Raw genomic sequence first — 27,473 nt, 5'->3', positions numbered from 1 at the left:
AGTGACATAATGGCTGGGCGGACCAATAACTTCCTACTATTCCACACAGTCGCACACACTCATAGGATTCCCACACAGTATCAGTTTTCCAAAGCTGTATAAGCCACCTTGTTAGGTTCCTCTACAACCCTCAATGGTCAATACATACATTTGACTGGTGGACAGGATGCCGATGGTCAGAATACCAACATTGGCATACCCATTGAGGCAATCCTGACAGCTCCGGTAAATAACCTTACCTTCTCCCTGCCCACCATAACCCTACAGCCTAACCTTCACCCCTCTCCCTGCAAATTAATCCTAACCCTCTCCCACCATGGCCTAAACCCCTAACCTTTCCTGGTATGTTTATGGTAGGAATTCTGGCATCAGCATCTCCATTGATGTCGGGATTCTGGCATCATTCTTCTGGCCTCTGTATTTCACTTCCGGCATCCTGACTGCTGTGATGTTAACCGCATCCCCTTGATGATACTCAAGAAGCAGCCATACCGGATCCGAGATGCTCTTGGTGGAGTAAAAACCAAGCAGTAATATTGGGGACTGTCATCAAATAGCATTCCAGCCAGAGCTTCTCCACTGGTACTTTGTTTCACACTAAAGTCCCACATACACTAGGGCGACTTGTCCTAAGGACAAGTCAGCCCCGATTTCCCCTGAGCTTCCCCGGGGGAGCTTGATAAGATTTGGCACTTGATGTGCCATTTTTTACAGGTGATAAATCGGATGCGATTTATCACCTGTAAAAATCCGCGGAGCTGCAGGAGAGCTAGCAGTCCGTGGGAGCGGGGATCGGTCCGAGGGGGGGGGGAGCGGCAGGAGCAGGCAGGGAGTGGGGACCGGTCCGGGGAGCGGCAGGAGCAGGCTGGGAGTGGGGACCGGTCTGGGGGAGCAGCACAAGATGTAGATGGGACCGCGGCGCAGATGCAGAGCAGAGACCGGGGGCGCGGTGGGAGAATAGAAAGAAATCCTATTCAAAAGTCTTTTGAATAGGATAGAATAGGATAGTTTCTATTCTCCTGCTCGCTGTGGGGACGGCAGAGCAGCGGGAGACTAGACACCATCCTATTCAAAAGACTGGGCGGCCGCTGATTGGCTGAGTTCCCAGCCAATCAGCGGCCGCCCAGTCTTTTGTATAGGATTTCTTTCTATTCTCCCGCCACGCCCCCGGTCTCTGCTGTGCATCTGCGGTCCCCGCTCCCTGCCTGCCGCTACATCTCGTGCCGCTCCCCTCTCCCAGCCTGCTCCTGCCACTCCCCCAGACGGCTGCACATGATTTATCTTATGTGCAGACCGTCCGACATCCGGATCTGATCCGATGCGCACGGGACCGTGCATCGGATCAGATCAAGTGTCATACCCTACGCAATTTGGCCAATTTCACCCGATTTCTCGGCCCAATCCTCCAGAATCGGGTGAAATCGGGGCCAAATCGCGTAGTGTATGGGGGCCTTTAGGCTCTTATTCAGATCTGATCGCAGTACAAATTTGTTCTCAAAATGGGAAAAACCATGTGCACTGCAGGTGGGGCAGATGTAACATGTATAGAGAGAGTTAGATTTGTGTGTTATTTTGTTTCTGTGCAGGGTAAATACTGGCTGCAATATTTGTACACTGCAATTTAGATTTCAGTGTCTACACACCCCACCTAAATTTAACTCTCTCTGCGCCTGTTACATCTGCCCTACCTGCAGTGCACATGGTTTTGCCCATTTTGAGAACAAATCAGTACTGCGGTCAGATCTGAATAAGGGCCTTAATACTGGTCCCTGTCTGTGAGCCTTCTTTCAAGTCCTGCCTGGTCCGGTAATAGTCCTGCTGCTACTTCTGCAGGTTCATTCTGTCTGGCTTTTGTAGTGCCTCTGGGCAGGGCCGGATCAAGCCTTCTGGGGGCCCAGGGTACTTTAGACAGGGGGGCCCCCTCCCACTTGTCTTTACTGGCCGCAAACTGCATGGGAGAATATTACACTGTCAAAACACAGAGTATAGGCAGTATAAACTTGGTCAATGGGTAACTGCAGGGGGGGATTAAAATAAACACACACATATATATATATATATATATATATATATAAATTACCACGTGAAAAGCCTGTGTTTGTCCCTCTGTAGGAGCCCTCACAGGCTCAGTGCTGCCTCTGATTAAAAACCCTCCCATAACAAGGCCGCTGCTGCTGCTATCCTCCATGGGCCTGAGAAGCATACGATAAGCTCAGCACAAGCCTATCAGCTTCTGACCTCTTGTGCAAAGGCTCATGGGACTTAGTCAACTCCCAGTAATGCACTGCACACTTGTGCAGTCAGTGTGCCTTGACTCCTTATGCTCAGCACCATTAATCATTGTCACATTGGCAGATAAGTGAAGCTGCAGCACTACCCCATTCCCATGCACAAAACCTTTAGCTAAAAAATATTTTTTTTTCTTAAATACATGCCAACCACAGGGGGCCCCTAGATAGATGGGGTCCTAGGGGTACTGACCACCTGTGCCCCCCTTTAATCCAGCCCTACCTCTGGGTGCTTCCCGCACCATATCATCCAGTGTCCTGCCACCTCTGCTGCTTCTTAATACCATATCCAAAAGTTCTGTGAATTCTTTCTCATAATCCTCCTTCACTCTTCTACTGTTTATTTTTTGCCGCTATAGCTTTAGAGCATAAGTCCTGGTGGCATCTCAAGCATAACACATAAAGGGCCTAATTCAGACCCCATTGGATGGGGCCAAATTCATCAAATGACGTCAGCACCAGCCCCCTTTTCGGTGATCAGCAGCGGCACTAAAAGTCAGTTCAGACTGACTTTTATTACAGAAGGGCGCATCCCAGGGGTTGTGTTCTTGTACAAATCCCCTTGCATGCTAGGGGGGGCATTCGGTGGTGACCTGTTTGCTAGGCTGCGTGTATACACAGTTCTGAATCAGGCCCAAAGTTCTATGGAACCAGGAGTGGCTGTTATAGGCACCAAGATCTTTCCAGTTCTGCTATAGCAGTCTCATCTAAACACACAGGACTATGTCTCACCTAAGCAGTCTCATCTAAACACACATAATGCAGTATTTCCAAAGCATGTTAGTATCATATTAGTACATACTTGCCTACTTTTGAAAAACAGTTTCAGGAAGATTATAGTTGGTAGTAGAATTTTGCACAGTGCCTCATTGAAGGGGCGTGTCATGCTCCACCCAAAGGGCGTGTCTAGTTCCATATATGGAGAGATTGTGAAAAGAGATTGTGAACGTGGCACCTAGAAGCGTGGATGTGCACTGCTAAATCTGAGAGGAATCTTTTAAAATGACTTATATCCAAATGTAGATGAGCCCCAAAGCAGTAAGAGCTACTGTACTTGCTAAAGTGCTGGGAATGGGTGCTGATGATTCAATGTAAATGTATCTGTCTCTCATTCCTTTTTTCCTAAATATGTGACAGTTTAATAAGGGCTAGGTGAAATGAGGGAGATTGCTAGACTAATGAGGGAGAGAGGGAGATTGCTGCTATTTCAGGGAGTCTCCTGCAGAATGCAGGAGGGTAGGCAACTATGTATTAGTATCACATATCAGATGATAATGAGCAACTGTTACCCTATTAACAATAGACTAATGGATCAACAAATAAATGCTTTTAAGCAGATTTAATGTACTTTTTCTTCCCTTTATATAGAAGTAGAACTGAAATAATGTTGTATGCTCAATGTGCCGTTCACATGGCCTATTCATATTTCCATTGAGAAAGTACAACCACCTTACTGTAGCTAGTTTCGGGAACACAGCATGATATTGGAGGCAGTCTATTGGTTTTATCACTACCAAATAGTCAAAGCTTGCATATCTTTAGCAATGTCTTATATTAAAGTTTAATTGTTGTTGTTGTTTTTTTTTCTCACAGTATAATTCAGTTTAAATACAAAAGATAATAGCTTTAATAACTGCACGAGTAACATAGATATTCCTCAGTGTATTAAAGATATGACCTTTTTATGGCATTTGCTAATTGTTTAATGGTGTGTACACACGGGTACAATCTGCATGAGATTTTGACTATATAGTCAAAATCTCATTGGATCGCATGCAGATCGCATGGGTTTTTAACCCTTGCGATCCCGATGCACGTTCACGTATCACAAACAGAAAGTCTTGCCTGCCCTGACTATATATAGTGCAGATCTGCACTATATAGTCAAAGTTGTATGCAGATCGCATCGGGATCGCATTGCATGGTACTCGCACCGTGTGTGCACTGCATAAATGTGTGTTCCTTTTATTTATTTTGTAAACAATAGAGCAGGCATGTCCAACGTTGGCCCTCCAGATGTTGTGAAACTACACATCCCAGCATGCTTTGCAATAGTTTTAGCATTCTCTAATAGCAAAACTGTGGCAAAGCATGCTGGGATGTGTAGTTTCGCAACATCTGGAGGGCCAACGTTGGACAAGCCTGCAATAGAGCTTCAGTCTGTTTTCTGTTCTTTCATGTCTTTGACTAATACCTTATGATAACTAGTACTATTGTTCTTCACAGGAGCAACTCAAATACAAGAAGACATTCAACTTTGTAAAGTTTGATTCTAAAGTAGAGGCTTGGAAGGCGAGGTTAGCAGAGGTGAATGAGGAAAACATGAAGGAAGCCTGGTTTTGGGTTAAAGAACTTCAGGTAACATGATGACATATGAAGTACAATGGCTAATAATATCTAAACATACAAAATAATTAAATACTACAAAAATGATTTATGTTTTTTGGTGTTTTAGTTAAAACAAGAACGGTACAGATTATTTACATATACAGTGTCACTGCTTTCCCCATAAAATCTAGATGGCAAGTGTAACATGAAAATAAATACTTTACATAAATGGTACCTAGAAGTGTAGCATGTTTCTCAAACATCACCATGTACATGGGTATAAAAAATACAAACCAAATATGAGCAATTTACAAAGCTTCTCCTATAAGGTGTAGAATTAAAATCAAGACACTAATGGTATCTATTATATCATTATCACATTGAGTTTTTTGCAGCATAGATATTGCTTCTTATATGTTAGTTCACCATCTAGTACTTTAAGGACATCTCTAATACCCCATTCACACCAGCCTAAATTCCCGGGTTGAGTCCGGGAACAACCCGGTACTAACGCTGGTGTGAAAGGTTCCCGGGACAAAATCCCGGGCAAATTTCAACCCGGCTAGGTACCAGGGTTGTTCCCGGGTTCAACCCGTGGACCTGGCTGGTGTGAAAGGTACAGGGTATACTTACCTGGGTTGCCGTGTCCTCGGTGTGCTGTCTGGACAGGAATCCACGCAGGTGGCAGGCGCAAATGACGGGACAGCCGGTGGATGATGATGACGCAGCTCTCCGGCGGCAGTGAGGACGCCGGAGAGCTGCGTCATCTTCATCCGCAGCCTGTCCCGTCATTTGTGCCACCGCCTGTGTGGATCCCTGGCCTGCACGGAGGACCAGCAACCGGGGTGAGTATTCTCCCCACCTCCGCCGCCATCCCGCCGACTGCCCGCCTCCTCCCCACCTCCTGCCGGCCTCCTTCCCGCCCCCTTCTCACACCAGAAAATGAAGGGACATTTCTGGTGTGAATGGGTCCAAACCCGGGAATGTCCCTGCTTGTCCCGGGAACTGAATTCCCGGGTTTGTCCCTGCATTTCTGGTGTGAATGGGGTATTGTTAAAAAATGACCCAAGTGAGCACCTTGATAATATTTACTGTAATCAGCAACTACTAATGGGGAATCGTAGTAGCAGCTGTAATTTACCGCTGCTAATAGCTTCGCCGGTGGCTATCCAATTAGTCTCGATGCGGCGTGCCCTTAAGCCTGCTCTTATTGGTGATTATGCTGTAACTTACTTTTTTAAGAGGCAAAAAGAAGGCCCCAATAATACAAGGGATCAGGAACTTATCTTGGATTCCATTGCATCATCGTGGGTCCTTTTTTAGACGATAAAATGACCTCTAACTGGATACATGTAAATTTACCGGCATTTTAATAGACCTGTGACTGCATACTATGAAAATTTTTCCATGCAGCTTATACCTCCTGTTTTGGTGTAAATTGCTTTACACCCTCGACTACCATTAGATTTTGTTGTTTCTGCCAAATACAGTCAGCAAAATCATTAATTTAAAATGTTGTACAATGCGTACCCAGCTTTAACCTAATCTCCCATCTCTGCCTATTGTCTGCCTCTGTTGCTATTGACAACCTAATGACTATCCCACAATCTTCATAATTGCATTTAACTTTCCATGAAACTTGTGTACAGGAGAGTATCTTTATGTGATATATATATATACACAAACTAACTGAAGTACATGGTATTGCCTAGGTTTAAAGTTATCAATGAAATAATTAGCAGCTTAGCAGCTCTTCCAATACACCCACGAGGTGGCTGCCCAGTGTCCTTTCTTTTATGGGGTATTTCCATTTGCCCTAATCCCCAGCTTCTTTCTGCTCATTTTTATAATCACTTTTATGATGTCTTTTCTTAGGCTGCAGATGGATGTTTCGGGCATTGTGTTGCTTGTATAGATGTTACATACGAAGCTGATCCCCAATGTCCCGTCTGCAGTTGGGGCACTTTCTGTTTGATGACAGCCATGGTCCACACACACTCTGTAAAATAGATGCATGCAGTGGAGGCGCCTGACACTTTCATCTTCTTCTAATGCTGACAGGCAAATTGTAAATTTTTCGGTACTTGTGTATTATCACGGCGCCCATCGCATCGCATACCACTAATTAAGGTATGCGATGGGATGCGATGGGACCCGATTTTCGGGTCCAAAGACCCGCACTGTACAATAAAATATTGCATCGCATCGATGCGATTTTAAATTATACAAGCACCCTGATGGGTGATTACTATGTTAAATGTACCCCCATTGTTAACGCCGCCCCCACTATCAACGGCAACCCGAAGCTTGGCGAGCGCAGCGGTACACAGCATACCGGCAGAGAATATACGCTGCCCAGCAAGCGGGTCTGAATCAGGCCCTAAGTGTGTTTATATACTGACCCCTTTATACCTTACACTACATTACTGATCCCTGTATACTCTACACTACATCACTGACCCCTGTATACCCTACACTACATCACTGACCCCTCTGTACCCTACACTACATCACTGACCCCTCTATACCCTACACTACATCACTGACCCCTCTATACCCTACACTACATCACTGACCCCTCTATACCCTACACTACATCACTGACCCCTCTATACCCTACACTACATCACTGACCCCTCTATACCCTACACTACATCACTGACCCCTCTATACCCTACACTACATCACTGACACCTGTAAACCCTACACTACATCAATACACCTGTATACCCTACACTACATCACTGACCTCTCTATACCCTACACTACATCACTGACCCTTCTATACCCTACACTACATCACTGACCCTTCTATACCCTACACTACATCACTGACCCCTCTATACCCTACACTACATCACTGACACCTGTAAACCCTACACTACATCAATACACCTGTATACCCTACACTACATCACTGACCTCTCTATACCCTACACTACATCACTGACCCTTCTGTACCCTACACTACATCACTGACCCCTCTATACCCTACACTACATCACTGACACCTGTAAACCCTACACTACATCAATACACCTGTATACCCTACCCTACACTACATCACTGACCCTTCTATACCCTACACTACATCACTGACCCCTCTATACCCTACACTCAGTGCCAGCGCTACCCTCTCAGGAGCCAGAAGAGGCGCTCTTCCTGCTTTGCATCCCTTGCTGTCCTCCTCTGTGGCTGCAGGCTGCCCACTGCTGCTGCTCCTATCACAATATTGTATTTGGGGTAGAAATGCGCACTCTGTGATTATGATCTGTGCGGTGTGTGTGGACTTATGGTTCTGCCAATCACAAATGTTCTAGGAGACTGGGTAATGTGAAAGAAAATATCTTTATTGTAACTGATACAATCTTAGTTTTGAGTCTATCATCAAAAGGAGATCTGCTGGGTAGGGTAGGGGTGGTCACACTTTGGGTAGGCGTCACAATGACCAGCTGTGCACTGTGGATCTCAATGCTGTGTATTCCGCAGGGGCTGGTGTGTGTCAGCCTACCTATGTGTAAAAAACCTGGATTCTGGTTGGGGACAAGTAGGGGCTCAGTGTAGGGGAAATGCACGGGGTCCGCTTGTGGGTTGGATGGGTGGTGCTGGGGTCAGTGGTGGGTATGGGGTGGGAGAGGGCACTTGGACTGGAGGTCACAGGCTTGAGTCTCTGATCATGCATAAAAAATTCCTGGTGGTCAAGGGAAGTGTTGGGTGGTACCGCGGGCTGGCGTCCCTAACCCTCCGGTGGTGCACCGTGACACTTACCCGATACCCGGCAGTTGCTGCGCAGATCTCTGCCTCACGTCTTCTTCAGTCTTCACGGGCGTCCGCACTTCCCACGGTGCAGCCGGCAGCAGGTCCACACCACTGCTACAGTCGCTCCTGTCACTTCCGGGTTCTGCTGGCGTGCGTTCACCCGGGGCTGGAGCGGTGTGCGCTTGACTCCTCCTGGAGGAGACTTGTGTCGTGCTGGGTGGGTGCAGGACCTACGTCCTGAGGTCCAACGCGTTTCGGCACTATGTGCCTTTCTCAAGGATTTGCATATGATCATAGGCGTGCGCACGGGGGGTGCCAGGGGTGCACAGGCACCTCCTAATGACCGGCACCCCCCGTAACAAGTGCACCCTCTTGATTTTTTTAATATTCCTTGCCTCCGCACTGTGAGGGAGGAAGGGAGAAAATCCTCTTCCCTGCCAGCCGGTGTACTGGGCGGAAGGCGGAGGTGCTGCCGACAGGGTGAGTGAGGAGGAATTATCATTGATGCTGCTGTCATCGCGCCGGAGCTACACCAGGGGGGAGGCGGGGTTGAGGAAATAAACGGCCGCAGGTGACTGAAGGCGCCGCTGCCAGGAGCCGCATCATGCGGTGGGTAGAAGATGGAGCGCCCGAGCTACACCCGGGGGAGGGGGGGTTGAGGAAGTAAATGGCCGCAGGTGACTGAAGGCGCCGCACCCCGCAGCCGCATCATGAGGTGGGGAGAAGAGGGAGCGCATTAGGACACACTGCTGACCAGAGCCGCACCATGAAGGGTTTTTTTGCTGCCCAGACATGCTATACACAGAGAGGAGGAGCTGCTGCCATTGTCTGGTGAAGTAGAGAAAGTAATGGTGAGCATCCCAGCATCTATTTGTCAGTTTGTCTTTGCCCCCCCCCCCCCCCCAACTCTTCCCTCTGTCTATGCTGCCCCCCAATATGGTACTTTGTCCCCATCTGTCTATTCCCCCCCCCCCCAATCCATCCATCTGTGCTTGCCCCTCCCCTCATCCATCTGTCTATCAATATTGTTTTATCTGTCCATAATTGCCCCTCCCCTATCTGTCCTGTGTTGTGTAATATGTAATGGGCACTATGGTGTATGGCATAACGTGAAATGGGCATCACGTGTGTCAAATAATGTGTAATGGGCATCACAGTGTTTGGTAATGTGTAATAGGTGCATCACGGTGTATGGCATAATGTGATGTGGGCATCACAGTGTGTGGCATAATGTGTAATGGGAATCACGATCTGAGACGTAATGTGTAATGGCCATAACCGTGTGAGGCACAAAGTCTAATGGGCATTACGTTGTGAGGCACAACTTGTAATCGGCATCACATGTGAGGTGCAACATGTAATGGGCATTATGGTGTGTGGCATAACGTGTAATCGGCATTATAGCATATGGTATACTATGTAGTGGCTCTGTGATGTGTAATAGGCATTACGGTGTAAAAAGAATTAGTCAAGCCCTGGCATGTCTAATGGGCATTATGTGGAATGTGCATTACTGTGTGATGGGCATTATGGTGTGTAGCATTACGTGGAATGTGCATTTCTGTGCAATGCATTATATGTAATGGGCATTACTTTGTGTGGCATATGTGGAATGGGCATTACAGTGTAAATTGTTGCCGTGTGTGCACTGTCCCTATTTCTAATGTTCTGAAGTGCATATACATAAATAAGTCACCTATTTAGTTTGCACTAATGCCCATAGGTGGTGATGAACATGCCCAGTAGGCGGTGATGGACACGCCCCTCCAATGGTGCACCCCCTAACAAAATGGGCTGCGCACGCCTATGCATATGATATTGCAAGGGCCGTCTTAAATAGCTGCCTTGTGTTGGTTTGATTGCGTCAATGGGGGAGTGGCCTCTTTTGAGGTACATGCCCTGATGCTGCCTGATTGATGATAATCTGTGGCATGTGTGATTATCATGCTCAGGTGTATGGAGGAGGTTTAATGGGGTGTTTTGTAATGCTTTGTGGTGATATTCTGTGTGAGTGTTGACACACTTGCGTGTCGACATTGTCCTAAGGTGGATTTTATTGTTTTTTTGTGTTTTTTTGGGTGTGTATTAGTGGTTGTATTGGAGAGGTCTCCTTCGTGGTGCGTCGACATTTGGGGGGATACATAGGGTGACTTGGAGGTTACATGAGATAAATGGAATCAGTGGATGTTATGGTCAACTGAAGTGGATGATTTAAAAGGGATGAATTAAAAAAGGTGGATTAAAAAGATGGATTGACATGGACATAAATTGGCCTGAGCAATAGGTGGAAGGGTGTTGAGGTGTCCCTGGAGCTGCTAAACTATTTCACTGATGTTGAAGTCTACATTGTGCCCTCTAGGTTGCATCGTCTGAAGCGTATAGATCCACTTCAGCTCCTCTTTGTTTGTTTTTTTTGTTACAATTCCCCCCTCTCCAGTTTGGCTGAACTTGGGTGATCGCTGTGAATGACATGAGTGAAGGGTCCCTCCCGTGTGTTTCTCTGAAGTGTTTGGATAGGCTGTGCTGTTCGAAACCTATCCTAATATTACGGATGTGTTCGTAAATTCTGGTCTTTACAGGTCTTATGGTTCTTCCAACATACTGTTTTCCACATGGGCATGATAAGACATAGACTACCCCTTTGGTGTGACATGTGATTTCCTGTTTAATTTTATGTGTATGCCCAGTGGTGTGTGATGTTATTTCAGATATTTTCTTTTTCCCTTGTCTGTCTGTGGTCTTGCAACCCATACATGTGCCGCAGTAATGAAAACCTGGTGTGTATGCTGCTGGATGGTGGTATGTGGTTGTGTAACAGTTGGGTCCTAAGGTCAGGGGCCTTCCTGTTACTATTTGGGGCTTTTCTGTCAGGACTTCTGCCAATGTATCGTCTTGTACGAGAATGTGCCAGTGCCTATTGATTATTTTCTTCATCTGGGTGGCAGAGTCGTTGTATTTGTTGATGAAAAAGGGGCCCTTGTCTGTGTTTCTTGTGATAGTGTTGGTTTTCTTGTCTTCTAGGAGTGTGTTTCTGTTGACTGACCATAGTTTTTCATATGCCTCATCTACTGTTTTTGTGTTGTAGTTCTTTTCCATGAGTTTTTGTTTGAGTCCTTTCCTTGGTTGTGATATTCTTCTAGGGTGGAACAGTTGCATCTGATTCTGGTGAATTGCCCCAGGGGGATACTATTGAGCCAATTTGGGTGATGACTGCTTGTGGATAGAATATAGCTGTTGACATCGACTGGTTTGTGAAATGTTCTGGTTGCTAAATGTCCGTTTTCTACATAGATCTCTAGATCTAGGAATTCTACTTTAGATTGGCTGTATTGTGTTGTGAAGTTTAGGTTGTATATGTTGGTGTTTATGTGTTTGGTGAATTCTTGTAGTGCGGTTTCTGGTCCATCCCATACTATCAGGACATCATCAATGTACCTGCGCCAGAGGACGAGGTTTGCTCTGAAATCATGCCACTGCTATCACAATGACTGCATAAAAGACAGTGGCACCAGTAGCATGAAGCCCCCTTCCAGGCTCCTAACTATCTAAGCAGTGGAAGGGACAGAAAAGGGGTGTAGGGGGCAGGGTTACACAGAACAGAGGGGGCGGGGCTACATGGGAGCCAGGCTGATGCAAAAAGGACAGAGGAGAGGATGAGCTGCTAGCCTGAATAGGTAAGTAAAGTGTGAGGGTAATACTGTCAGCAACTGGTGTGGGCATTATGTATAGGCAGCACTACTACTGTTAGCAAATGGTGTGGGCTTTATGTATAGGCAGCGCTACTACTGTTGGCAAATGGTGTGGGCATTATATATAGGCAGCGCTACTACTGTCAGCAACTGGTGTGGACATTACTTACTGTATAGGCAACACTACTACTATCAGTAACTTAGGGCGTTACAGATAAGCAGCGCTACTACTGTCGGTAACTGTTGTGGGCGTTCTGTATAAGCAGCACTACTACTGTCTGAAACCGGTGTGGGCGTTATGTATAAGCAGCGCAACTACTCTCGGAAACTGGTGTGGGTGTTACGCAGCACTACTACTGTCTGCAACTTGTGTGGGCATTAGCTATAAGCAGCACTACTACTGTCAGCAAATGGTGTGGGCATTATGTATAAGCAGCGCTACTACTGTTGGCAACTAGTGTGGGCATTATGTATAGGCAGCACTACTCCTGTCAGAAACTGGTGTGTGCATTACATATAGGTAATGCTTCTACGTCAGTAACTATGGGCGTTATGTATAAGCAGCGCTACAACTCTTAGCAACTGGTGTGGGCATTACGTATAGGCAGCACTACTACTGTCAGCAAGTGGTGTGGGCATTACGTATAGGCAACACTACTATTATCAGTAACTATGCGCGTTACGTATAAGCAGCGCTACTACTGTCGGCAACTGGTGTATGCGTTATGTATAAGCAGTGCTACTACAGTCGGAAATTGGTGTGGGGTTATGCAACACTACTACTGTTGGCACCTTGTGTGGGTGTTATGTATAAGCAGCGCTACTACTGTCAGTAACTAGTATGGGCGCCAGTGGTCGAAGTGGAAATTTTGAAGTGGGGGTATGGTAAAGTACAAATGTCCTCTTGCCCGCGCCTTTGCGTGGCCATGCTAAAGGGGCATGCCCTTAAGTGTAATGTACCACACCATATATCCACGTAATGAGCCAAATTAACATTATGCCACACAGTATGAGCCAAAATTCAGGGACAGAGTGACATCAGGAACATAGAGAGGGACAGCAGGGACATATGGATAAAGAGAGGGAGCGTGAAAGCACAAAGAAAGTGACAGCAGGGACAGGGAGAGGGAGGGATGGCAGGGAAAGGGACGGATGGAGAGGAAGGCAGAGTGAGTGATGGCAGGGAGAGTCAGGGACGACAGAGAGAGGGAGGGATGCAGAAGAGGGAGGGAGAGGGAGGGATGACAGGAGAGGGAGGGAGGGACGGCAGGGACAAGGAGAAGGAGTAACAGCAGAGAGAGGGAGGGACAGCAGGGACATGGAAAGGGAGGGATGGCAGGAACAGAGGGAGGGATGGCAGGGAGAGTGACATCAAATTGATCACATCAGAAAATAGGGATTTAGAGAGGGATGAGGTTAGTATTGCAGCAGATTGGATACTGGCAGTCGGAATACCGACACCAGCATCCCAACTAGTATCCAGGTGCCAGAATCCTGACATCACTGAGGATATCGATGTCAGAGTCCCGTCTCCAAGCATACGGATAATAAATATGCAGGTGGGTAAGTGTTAGGATGGGGAGGGGGGTTAGGTTTAGCCAACAGGGGGAACTTAGAGATAGGGTACTGGGAGGGAGGTTTAGGTTTTGGCAATGGGGTACAAGGGTTAGGCAATAGCGGGAAGGGATAGGGATAGACTGGTGTGGGTGTGTGTTTAGGATTAGGCTGTAAGAAGGGAGTGTTAGGGGAGGGTAGAGCGAAGGTAAATATTCTTACCAGAATGCATTGCTGTAGTTTCCCTGATGCTGTTATCAATCATATATTGCTGTGCAGGGGCAGATACAGATGAAAATGAAGGGGGATGGGGCACCATGATAGGGGAAGTTAGCAGCTGTAGGTATGAGCAGTGTACGATCCCCTAGTACAGAAGACCCCCTTAGTTACCTGATTTCCCTTTAGCAATTAATAAACCCCCTCCTCCTCAGAAAGACCATCATCTCCCCCTAGCACAAAATAGTTCCCTCCCCCTCAGGACATATCATCTCCCTCTAGTATAGAATTGCCTCTCTCGCCCAGTTCCTGTAGATAGCTAATCTCCACTGTAAAAAAATAACAACCCTGCAGTGCATGCTAATAACCAGGGCTATTTTTGTGCAGGCTCCAGCAGGAACTGTGGCCCTTATTCTAGTTCACTCTTTCTGACAAAATATTTCTTAGATGGACAAAACCATGTGCACTGCAGGTGAGACAGGTGTTACTTGTGCAGAGATAATTAGATTTGGGTGGGGTTTTACACCTGCCTCACCTGCAGTGCACATGGTTTTGTCCATCTAATAAATATTTTGTCTGAAAGAGTGAACTAGAATAAGGGCCACATTTCCTGCTAGAGCCTGCACAAAAATAGCCCTGCTAATAACCCAACCCAACTGCCCCCTCCCCCGCCAACACAGAGCAGCACATTGTTTTTAAACACTTACTGGCTGCAGTGGATGCCTCCCCGGCCAGCGCTGTCTCCACTCTGAGTCCCTTCCGACTTACTGTACACAGCGGACAGTGTGCCAGAGGAGCGCAGCGCAGGCAGAGGCAAGGGGCTGCTGCACTTTCCCAATGGATGCGGAGCTTCCTCCTGTAGCTGCATTACTAGTAGCTGCCTTCCATCCAAGAGACAGTGTGATCGGGTGATGTGTAAAGGGGGCGGGGATACAGGTGACAGCCGGCCCCCGCTCTCCAATTAGCAGACAGGGGAGCTTCGCATGGCATGTGGGAATTGTCCAGCCCTGATCTATGATGATGCACGGCATGGCATGTAGCTGCTAGTCTTTCTTGGACAGTACCACTGCTCCTCGCTGTCAGGCTGAGCTGTCTGGTCAGAGCATGTCCTGGGTTGGTACTTGAGTATTATCACAGCGCCCATCGCATACCACTAATTAAGGTATGCGATGGGATGCGATTTTCGGGTCCAAAGACCCGCACTGTACAATAAAATATTGCATCGCATGCCATTAAAATGGCATGCGATGCGATGCGATTTTTAATTGTACAAGCACCCTGATGGATAATTACTATGTTAAATGCACCCCCATTGTTAACGCCACCCCCACTATCAACGCCAACCCGAAGTGTGGCGAGCGCCGCAAGCTCGCGAGGGGCGGCGGTATGCGTCCTCCGACCTTTTCATACCCCCACTATCCACGTCGGCGTGGAGTTGATTTTGCATAGTGTGGCGAGCCCGAAGCATGTGCCACACTATCTAAAATCAACTCCACGCCGACGTGGATAGTGGGGGTATGAAAACGTTGGAGGACGCGTACCGCTGCCCCTCGCGGGCTCACTACGCTCGCCACGCTTCGGGTTGGCGTTGATAGTGGGGAGTGGCGTTAACAATGGGGGTGCATTGAACATAGTAATCACCCATCAGGTTGCCTGTACAATTAAAAATCGGGTTAAATCGCATACCATGCGATGAAATGCGACCAATACGATGCCCTACGATGGAAATCTTGGGCGCCGTGATAATACACAAGTACCCCCGCGTTTTTTTTCAACCCCCATATGAAAGTGGCGGTATGGCATACCGTCCCATACCGCCCCACTTCAACCACTGATGGGCGCTATGTATAGGCAGCACTACTTTTGTTGGCAATTGGTGTAGGGGTTACGCATAGGCATCGCTACTACTGTTTCAACTAGTGTGGGCGCTATGTATAGGCAGCGCTACTACTGTTGGCAACTGGTGTGGGCGCTATGTATAGGTGGGTATGGATCATATGGTTGACCTAAAGATGGTCGACAGTCATTAGGTTGACACCACTAGGTCAACATACTACACGGTCGACATGAGTCTATGTCGACATGGGACATGGTCGACAGGTCATTAGGTCGACAAGAGCATTTGGTCGACATGGTGTAGGTCAACAGGCAAAAGGTTGACATGGGAATTTTCACTGTTTTTTTACCCGAATGTCGACATGGACACAGGATTAAATGCACCACGTCTCCTCGCATGGCTTGCTGCGCTTGACACCCTATTTTATTCTCCCACCATGCTCTAGTGCAGTGATGGATACCTTGACACTCCAGCTGTTGAACTACACATCCCAGCATGCCCTGATGGTAGGGCATGAAATACCGCCTGTCGGCACATGTCAGCTCAAAAAACAATAATAACACCCATGTCGACCTTTTGACTGTCGTCCTAATGCTTTTGTCGACCTAATGACCTGTCGACCTTGTCCCATGTCGACCTAGATCCATGTCATCCTTGCAGTATGTCGACCTAGTGGTGTCGACCTAATGGCTGTTGACCATCTTTAGGTCGACCAACCGACCGTATCCCGTATAGGCAGCACTACTTCTGTCGGCAATTGGTGTGGGGGTTACACATAGGCAGCGCTATTTCTGTCAGCAACTGATGTGGGCGTTAAGCATAGGCAGTTCTACTACTGTCGGCAACAGGTGGGGGCGTTACTTATAGGCAGCGCTACTACTGTCGGCAACTGGTGTGGTCATTACGTATAGGTAGAGCTACTACTGACGGCAACTGGTGTGGGCGTTACATATAGGCAGCTCTACTACTATTGCCAACTGGTGTGTGCATTAAATATAGGTAACGCTACTACTGTCAATAACTATAGGCGTTCTGTATAGGCAGCACTACTACTGTCTGCAACGGTGTGGGCGTTACGTGCAGGCAGTGCTACTATTGTCAGCAACTTTTGTGGGCATTAAGCATAGGCAACACTACTACTGTCAGTAACTATGGGCGTTACGTATAGGCAGCGCTACTACTGTAGGCAATTGGTGTGGGTGTTATGCATAGGCAGCGCTACTTCTGTCTGCAACTGGTGTGGGCGTTACGCATAGGCAGCGATACTTTTATCGGCAATTGGTGTGGGCATTACGCATAGGCATCACTACTACTGTCGGCAAGTGGTGTGGGCGTTACGTGCAGGCAGTGCTACTATTGTCAGCAATTGGTGAGGGCGTTATGTATAGGCAGTGCTACTACTCTCAGTAACTATGGACGTTATGTATAAGCAGTGCTACTACTGTCGGAAACATGTGTGGGCGTTATGTATAAGCAGCAATACTACTGTCAGCAACTAGTGTGGGGGTTACGCAGTGCTACTACTGTTGGCAACTGGTGTTGGCGTTAGATATAAGCAAGCGCTACTACTTTTGGCAACTAGTGTGGGCGTTAGGTATAGGCAGCGCCTCTACTGCTGGCAACTAGTGTGGGCATTATGTACCCAAAAAGATACCTTTTATAAGCATACGTACGGTAACATTCATCTTCTCTATTTGGTCAAAGGAGATCCCACACACACCCAGTTATTGAAGACCTGTCACTGGGGTGCAAGAAATCGCCATATACAATTTGGACAGTCTACACTATGGGGAAATTTGCAGGCATATTTGGCAGAAGCCTGCACGAATCAGCCATTAACCCCCTGACCGGTCAACCTGGGCAAGGATCCTGGGGAAGTAGGGACCCCCCAATGAAGGGGTCCCCCCTCCAGAATTTACCTGCCCATGCTGAAGACGGGGCTGTCCCGGTGCACCTGGCTGATGTTTGTATAAAAAAATAGACAAAACTATTGTGTATTGTTGTGGAACTTCAAGTCCCAGCAAGCCTGCACCACATGCAGGGGCATTAAAGGGCCGCTGGAACTTGTAGTTCCACAACAGTACAAATATTTAAATAAAGACACTCACCAGTAAAGTAAAACTTTATTTCATACATAGCCCATACATACTGATACTTACCTACCTTGACACATAGGTAGGTATCTTCCCGTCCGCTGGTCCTGAAGACAATCCATATGTGTACCTGTGGAAGGAAACCATGCTCACCAGGGTCCTCCGGCATAGATCACTGCCTCTTTAATCCATGTAGGCATCCAGCGTGCTTAGCACCTGCTATGTGTCAGGTCTGATCCTAGGTGTGTGGCAGCAGTGAAGCACCGCTGCCACATACCTATGTGCAGCGGCGGGGGTCGGAGCAGCGGCTGGTAGCTAGTAGCGGCATTGGCCAGGTGGCCGGGCAGAAAGCGGCTAGTGAATTTGAAAAAATATTTTGGAAAGACTGGCCGGACGCTGATTGGCTGTGAGAATTCTCTCAGCCAATCAGATGGGAGGCCGCTGATTGGCTGAGAGAACACACTCAGCTAATAACCAGCCAGCCAGCTTTTAAAAAATATTTTTTCAAATTCAACAGCTCCTCCTCGCCTCCTGGCAAATGCCGCTACTAGCTCCTAGACGCCGCTTCGACCCCCCCATGTACAAATACATGTAAAAATGGCACATCAAGTGCCAAATCGTATGCTATCCGCCCGGGGAGCTGCCAGCGGAGCTCAAGGGCATATTGGTTCCACTTGTCCTTAGGACATGGTGGCCATTACTCTCTGCACGTATTACATTTATGCCGGAGTGGTGGCCGCACCCCCCTGTGGACCGAGCAACTGGGGCGCTGAGATGCCTTGCACCGGCCCTGCCTTCAGTACACATGCTTTTATCCGTAAGAGAAAATTTTTGCTTTGCGATCAATTCTGAATCAGGCCCAATCCTTGTTCACACTGCAGGTAAAATGGAGCAGAGCCACACATTTCAGAGGTGTGCCGTGAGTCATGGAGGTGTAATCTCACGTCACAGCCCATGTCAACATTGGCCAAGCAGAGCACCAGGAGGCAGAGCTGTATAACCAGGCCCACAGATACCTATATCTATAACCATGCCCTATGCTACTGCAGTGATCATCAGGGCACAGGCAGCAGTTATACTGTAGGTGGATTTATCGGTGCCCCTAACAGCGGCCAATGATTCCATGGCTTCCTGGAGTCCTGACACTGGGTGTAATGTTTACATAAAAGTTTTATGGAACCTTCTTCTGGAATTTAGAGGTCAGGCCGCCCTTAGACACAATGTTAGTGATTGTCCCCATTAATGTCAGTGCCCCCTAAATGTTAGGGCCTCCAAACTCACCCCTCACCACAATTTACTGCAGCACCAACCACACCCCTCCACCACCACAATTTACTGCAGCACCAACCACACCCCTCCACCACCACAATTTACTGCAGCACCAACCACACCCCTCCACCACCACAATTTACTACAGCACCAACCACACCCCTCCACCACCACAATTTACTGACCATTGCCCACTTCAGTGACAATAGCAAACAATATGTTGTAATGACTAAAAATAAAAAAGGAATCATCTGCCCAATGACCTAAAAGTGCCTTACTGCAAGTGAACATGCTGTCCCAGCAAGTGTCAACCCTAGGTGCTATAAATCATTGTTTAAAAAAAAATTACCTAAATGACATTATTATATTTATTTTGAATCTGCCACTACTTTTTACGTTATATGCAGTTATTCTTCATGCAGAGCTGTTAGTAAGAAAGAGTGCTGCACACTTTAGCAGACAAATGATATACCTGTATTATTCTCCCTGCAGCATCTTGTACTCAGCGAACCATTTCATGGCATACAGAAAGCACGCTGATCAGGATGACATATCTTGCTGGGAACATGATTGACAAAACACTTTGCTCATTCATTTATGGTTGGAGACAGTTACCTGACCTTGCATACAACCAGAATAAAAAAAGCTATGAATATTAAACCAATTTATTCCTTGATGGCTTATAACTCAACAGAGCTATTTTCAGAAATATCACGGCTGTAGAGAGCAGAACCTTTGTGTTTTAAATGTATTTAATGTTGATTTACATTTTTTACATATGTTTCAATTGTAATTTATTTATTTTAAATGTATTGCTTGTTGCTCCTTTAGATAAAAATGTGGGATGCACATCACCACTTATCAAAGTAGGTGTTATTGATATTAGCCAGGGTCCAGGATGATTGAAGTCGTGCGGCCTAATCCTGGGGGATTCCACACCCCCCCACCCCAACAACAAAATGAGTGTAGAGCAGGGCCGGCGCCACCACTAGGCAGAACTAGGCATTTGCCTAGGGCGCCGGCCGCTGGAGGGCGGTAGTGAGCCGCCGAGGTACCCGAAAGCAGGGAGCAGGTAAGTCTGTGATTCTTCATCCTTCCTCCCCCCCGCTCCCCGCTCCCATCCCGCCCGTGGCATGAAATAATGCTGCTCCCCCCCCGCGCCGCCCGCTCCCCTCTCCTATCCCCGTGTTATAAAAATCGCTGCTCGCGCCGCCCGCTCCCCTCTCCTCTCTCCTATCCCCGTGTTATAAAAATCGCTGCTCGCGCCGCCCGCTCCCCTCTCCTCTCTCCTATCCCCGTGTTATAAAAAAAACGCTGCTCGCGCCGCCCGCTCCCATCCCGCCCGTGCCATGAAACTACTAAGCTCCCCGCCAAGGAGATTTCTGTGCAGCACCACCTGCGCTCCGGGGGGGGGATATCGCCCACCGCAGTATCACCCGCCACCCCCCCCCCCCCCCGGCAGGCGGGCGGGCGGGCGGCGCACGTTTTTTTTGCCTGGGGCGGGCGGGGGGCTTGCACCGGCCCTGGTGTAGAGCGTTGCAAAGAGGGACACTTCTTCCCCTCAGCAGCTGGTTCAGACTCAGGCACCTTGCCCAGATAAATAGCACCCTGAGTCCCTGTCCTTTCTGTCCATGTTGAACTCTGAATAGCCAGCAATTTTACCTACTGTATATCCTCAAGGCACACCGTAGCAGAACAATTAGCTTAAGTGAGAATATCCAGTTACTGCCTATTTACAGTACATCTACAGTTCTTGGCAGCAAGTAGAGATGCAGCTAAGATGTTTATGACATAGTTGTACATGCTCAGCTCAGGTTCATCTGCTGTAACAAGAACACTGGAATAGTGTTTGAGGGCAGGTATATTTGTCCTAGGTTCTTGTCTTACACCTTTTAGAAACAGGAAAACTTCCATGAGAATGTTTCTTTTTTTGTTAAAGCTGAGTAAAGGCCCAGCTCAGGTGTTTGGCCTCACAGAGGGCTAATCAGCACTTGCAACTGTGCAAGGCCCATGTAGAGCTGCTGGACTGATCAGTGTGTGCATACTGCCTGGGGAGGCTGCAGAATCTCTGTGAGGGGAACAAGCTTTCTGATGCAAGTAAAGCCCTGTACTCATGCATCGATTTTTCCTGATTTTCTATTCGATCTTGCTTTTAGAAGCAAAATCGAATCACATCCTAAACAAAATCGAATGGTTTTTGTGTCACTTTCGATCTACATTCGATTCGATGCGCGCTCCCGTTTTTTAACAAAAACGAACAGAAAAATCTACTGTGCAGTCAAGGAAATATTGAATTCGATCTAGTAAATCGAATGTGTACAATGTACCATGAATGTATATCGAATTCGATATCTAATGCAAAAATATAGATCTAATGCCAAATCGAATGGAAAGATCTAATGCCAGATCTAATAGAAAATCGAATCTAACATCGAATCTAAAGCAAAATGAAGTGTGTGTACATAGCTTAAGCTATCCAGTAGTGACTGGAAAACTTGGTGTTTTGTTTAGAGATAGTTAGGAATATCCTGTGTTTAGTTAGTGCCGGACAGGCAAGGTATTTTCTTTTGTTGTTTATTTTTATTTTTTTCTGCTGAATAAAACTGGTTGCGGCCAGTTACACCCCAAAGACTGGACTTGAATGATTTCTCAGCTGCTGCTTGCTGCCTTGTACCCCAGGAAAAGGCATCCAGTTCCCCTACAGTGTTACACTGCAAAGTGAGCTTGTGTTCAACTCAATCAGGCACTTATCTGATTGGTTCCTACAACGGCTGTATGGGCGGTCACCGGATCGCATGTACACACAGAACGATGTGTACAGTGTTTCACAGCCAACACAATGAATGGCCATTGTGTACGCACCTTTTCTCTAAGCACTGGTCCCGGTCCCAAACCAGACTCCAAATCTGACATGTAATACTTAATATACTGTAGAAAATTGCACTAAGGTGCCCACACACAGCATGATTCTATGAGTAATCTAATCTGTCACCCAATTTACCCTGAAATCCAGAACACTCCTGGCCAAACAATATTATGCACACACACGGAACGATGGTGCAAACAATCACAGAATTTTTTTTTTTTTTATTCTTCTTTATTGAGGTTTTATAAATTTCATGACACTACAAAAGACATACATACAATAAAAACATAGGTGTGATTAAGGTACATCCTTTATACATTATATATATTTATGGTAAGAAATACTACTACCAACATTATACACGGCTATCGGGCTACTTCAAGTCCAATGGTTATACATTTTTGAGAGTTTTTGCATATAATACACATAACAGTTATACATTATTTTAAATTCAGGGGTACGCCCTCCTCTCTTATAGTCAGCTAGCTAGTTTGTCACCTCATGTACTTACCCAACTTGTGGGTTTGTACTTATAGCAGTCCCTTATATCTCTCCAGGGAGTATTTTATTCTCCTTTATCCTAACTTCCCCCTGTGAGGCCCTTCCCAGGGCATTTGTGGTCGCTAAGTTCATAGCAATCAAATATATATGTGTGCTTTACCCATCTATTTAATTCAATATATATGTGGATTGACCTTTATACTTAATTCGATTCTACTCAATAAACAAAACTTTACTTGTCTCACAACTTCTCTAACTTGGTGCATTTCCTTTTTACTTTCCTATTGTAGAAGGCAAAAAAAAAAAAAAAAAAAGAAAAGAAAAAAAAAAAAAAAAAAAAGGGGAAAACATGTACGTGCTTTATCCATATATTTAAATCAATATATATGTGTGAATTACCCTTATACTTAGTTCATTACTATTGTACTATTTATTCTTAAAGTGACACTTTATACAAAAAAAAAAAAAAAAAAAAAAAAAAAAAAATAAAACTATGTACGTGCTTTATAGTCAATATATATGTGTGAATTGCCCTTATACTTAGTTCAATACTATTTTACAGTTTTTACTTTAATTGCCGCACGACATCTCTAACCTAGTGGACACCATTTTCACTTTCTTTTTTATAGAATACCTAAAGACGAACATTTATTTTTAAAGTGACATTTTATAAAAAAAAAAAAAAAAAAAAAAAAAAAAAAAAAACCTTATAATACATATTTAAATTGTTTATTAAGTATTTATGTGAACACCCATCATACTACCAATTAATTAGTGTGGATTTTTTACTTTACTATACGATGAGATATACCACCTATCCCAAATATCATTAAATTTTTCTATCGCCTTCCTGGAGAGATACAGGTACTGTTCATGATTAGCCGTGTTGTTTACCAAGGATATCCACTCTTGAATTGGTGGTCCCCTTTTCCCCATCCAACTTCTCGCGATCGTAACTTTAGCAATTGCACATACATTTATCAGAAACTGAGCAATCCCTTTTGGTGTATCCCTAGGCCATACCCCCAGTATTGCCGATAAAGGTGTAACCTTATAACCACTCAGGCCTATATCTGAAAGTACTTCCTCTACCCCGTTCCAAAATTCCTGCAGGTACTCACATGCCCAAATCAGGTGCCAGAAATCACATTTTGGCAAACGACACTTGGGACAATTGTCCCCACTCCCATGAGAGTATCTATTTATCCTGTCCGGGGTCAGATAAGTGTAATACATAATATTCAATTGAACCTGGTGAATTCTGGGTGAGCTCGTTGCCTTACACATATTTTTGAGGGCATTACCCCATATTTCCTCGTTCAGTTCTGGTATATTCACCAGCCACTTTTGCATGCGCCTCTCACTATCATCCTTCTGGACAACAGTCATGAGATTTTTATAACATTTTGATACCAGCTTATCCTTCCCCATTATATTAATGGCCCTTTTAAGTGGGGATTCCTCAATTAACAATAAAGTATGCCGTGAATACTGTGATGTTGCATTTCTCATTTGGAGGTATCTATAAAACATGCCCCTTGACAAGTCATACTCGGTCTGCAGCTGTGTATATTGCTTGAGTTCTTGCCCCTCAAATACTTGCCCAATAGAGTGTATACCATATTGTCCCCAGACTCTACTACCCTGACTGTCATTTAGTTTACTATATATCGATGTTGAAAATATATTTGTATCTGGGTCTAGACCTACATATCCCATTTTCCTATGCGCCCATTTCCATATATACCGTGCTTGTTTTATATAGGGGGGGGCTCTTAACGGATTTCCCTACAGTAGCAGAACCTGCAAGGGAGTGTGGCCCGAACATATTCTCCCCATATACCCCTTGAGCTCCCGATAGTACTCATCTTCCCTCCACCAGGTAGCCAGCTGGGCCAATTGGGCCGCGTAATAGTATATTTTAAAGTTTGGTAACGATATCCCCCCTTGATTCTTCTCTTTGCAGAGCGTAGATAGACTAATTCGGGGTGTTTTATGCCTCCAAATGAATGCGGAAATCACTTGATTAATTATTAGAAAACTTTTTTCCTTAATTAATATGGGGGAGTTAATAAATATATATAACAGTTTAGGCAATATTATCATCTTTATAAGATTCGCACGACCAATAAGTGTTAACGGGAGCCTCTGCCAGTTTTTGCATCTACGCCTGGTCTCAGTAATGATGGGGTCTAGGTTATCTCCAACATAATCTATGGGATTCATCGTGACTATAATACCCAGATACTTCAATTTTGTAACATAAGTCATACCCCAGTTGTTACCCCTTATTTCACTCTCATCCTCTTGAGATATTAACAACTGCGACTTGCTACAATTTATAGTCAATCCAGAGAAAACTCCAAACTCCTTTATAAGGTCAATAGTTACTGGTAACAACCTATACCTATCCACCATACCGACCAGTAGGTCATCCGCATATAGCGAGATTATGTTATTATGAGCCTCCTGTGTTTGGCCACCTATCCCCAACGCAGATCTCAGTCTACATGCCAATGGCTCGATGGCCAGTGCGAATATTAGGGGCGACAGGGGACACCCCTGTCGCGTGCCCCTGAATAGGGGAAATGACTCTGACAAGTAACCATTCACCAGAACCCTTGCACGCGGAGCCTTATACATCAAAAAAATCCAGTTGACAAATTTCTCTCCAAAACCAAAGGTAATTAATACCTGCCTCAAAAATGGCCATTCAATCGAATCGAATGCCTTATTGGCATCAAATGAGGCCACTGCTGCTTTTTTATTGTTTATCACGGCCATCTGCAGGAACATATAAAGTCTTCTAAGATTGATATTGGTTGACTTACCACTCATAAAGCCCACCTGGTCAGAGTGCACAATCCTCCCCATCACACTGTTCAACCTAGTCGCCAAAATTTTTGCGAAAATCTTAACGTCAGTCGTGATCAGGGAGATTGGCCGATAAGAGTCAACCAAGCTCAAATCCTTCCCACTCTTGGGGATGACCGTGATAATAGCCTCCGACATTGAGTCAGAGAGCTGGCCCTCTAGCTCCATTTTACTGTACATTTGTAGCAACCGTGGTGCAAGGGCTCTGGAGAACGTCTTGTAGAGCTCACCTGGGATGCCGTCCACTCCTGGGGCCTTCCCACCAGAGAGAGCCCCAATCGCTGCCTCTATCTCACTTATGGAAAAAGGCTCCTCCAAGCTATTACTATCCTCTTCACCAAGCACTGGAATATTGATATCCGCCAGATATGCCTTAATTTGATTTTCGTCTGCAGTCAGGTAGGATTTATATACCTGGGAGAAATGTGCGCAAAAAGCTGCAGAGATATCTGCAGATGAAGTAACCAGTTTACCATCCCCCAGAACTATTCTAGTAACTATTGTTGATGGGTTATCGAGTTTAGACAGATAGGCCATGTATTTGCTAGGTTTATCAACATTTGCATAAAATTTATGTGAGTCTATCCTAATTTTATAAGTCATCATTGTTTGAAGGTGTGCCCTCCATTCTTGCTGAACCTTCAACCATTCTTTTTTAGAGCTTTCTAGTTGATCGATGATATATTGCCCTTCAAGCATTTCCACCTGCGCCTCCAATTTCACAGCCTTTTCGCGACAATTACTTTTAATGTATGAGATTTTTTTAACGTACAGGCCCCGTAGATAGGCCTTAAATGAGTCCCATACTACGGAAGGATTTGCCGTTTCAATGTTCTGTTCAAAGAACTCCTCCACCATTATTTTAAATTCCTCCTCCATCCCCACTACAGACACCCAATTCGGATGTAGTCTCCACAGCCTAATACTGGTTGGATTAGCTGATTCGATCATTATTTGAATCGGAGAGTGATCCGAGATGCCGCGGGGTAGGTACTCCACACTGGTCACTCTCGGAGTCAAATTTCTAGAAACAAAGACATTATCAATCCTAGTAAAGGTGTTATGCGGGGGGGAGAAAAAAGAAAACTGTTTTTTGCTGGGATTCTTTTCCCGCCATACATCCACCCAATCATATTCAAATACAAAATGGGACAATGTTGTTTCGTTATCAGGACTGGCACCTCTAGTTGTGAATCTATCTTTGCCCATGTTCATTATTGCGTTAAAGTCGCCCAGGCATACTACATAGCTGTCTGGGCGTGCCGCGGCGAAGTTAACAGCCAGTCTTAAGATATCCAGTGTAAAAGGGGGAGGAACATAAACCGCTAAGATACAATATCTATTTGTCTCCAAGAGACCATCCAAAAAGACATACCGCCCCAAAGGATCTATCTCTGAGGCAACCAGCTCAAACAGAGTTTTCTTTTTAAAAATAACGGAGACCCCTCGAGCAGAAGATGAAAAGCATGAGTGAAAAATCTTGCCCATCCAAGGTCGCCGCAATGAACCTGCCTTATCACCACTGAGATGTGTCTCCTGGAGACAGATGACATCAGCTGGTGCTAAGCGACATTGGTTGAGAACCAGAGATCTCTTAATTTTCTCTCCCATGCCTCTAACATTCCATGTCCTAAAACATACCATTGGCGTTATCTAGTGAAGAATACAGAAGGAGTTGACATCCCATATATAGAATTACCCCTCGCCGAAATCTGGCCCTTACCATCCAATATAGCTGCAGTTTTCCCCCAAATACACACCTATACAAAACATATAACACATACCCACCCTCCCCCCACCCTGTATCACCTACCCTTTTAGGCATACTTCAGACACCCCAATACCCCACCTCCACTCCCCCCTCCCTATTGGTCCACCAGGGCCAATATCCTTACCCAAAGGGAGAACAAAAACTTGTACTAGAGCCCTCACAAGACGTGTGTGACTCTCCGGCTTAGATAGAATTACATAAGAGAACTTTCCCATCCCCCCACCCACCGACCCATTTCTACAGGTATGATTACGATGTTATAACTTGAATCTCTGTAACAATATATTAACACAATATATAATTATAGCTACTATTCTGCTCTTGCTCATGCTAAATTTTAGCCAGTTGTATCTTGGCCGGATACGCTTGGTCCAGCCAAGCAGCTGCCTCCTGTACAGAATAGAAGAACTTAATAACATCGTCTGTAA

General features: G+C 45.8%; 1 protein-coding gene across 3 annotated transcripts in view; it reads left to right on the top strand.

The window, feature by feature from the left end:
* VWA3B (von Willebrand factor A domain containing 3B) overlaps positions 1-27,473 on the top strand; it is a 159,461-nt gene that overhangs the window by 28,664 nt on the left and 103,324 nt on the right. For all 3 annotated transcript variants that reach the window (XM_083168556.1, XM_083168557.1, XM_083168558.1), the window contains one exon: positions 4,515-4,646. In XM_083168556.1, the coding sequence (XP_083024682.1) occupies positions 4,515-4,646 (132 nt within the window). The remainder of the gene's footprint in view (positions 1-4,514; positions 4,647-27,473) is intronic.

Source organism: Crinia signifera, chromosome 2, assembly GCF_055691185.1.
Source record: "Crinia signifera chromosome 2, ASM5569118v1, whole genome shotgun sequence".
Lineage (NCBI taxonomy): Eukaryota > Metazoa > Chordata > Amphibia > Anura > Myobatrachidae > Crinia > Crinia signifera.
The sequence above is the reverse complement of the archived record's forward strand: the minus strand, read 5'-3'. Positions and strand labels throughout refer to the sequence as shown.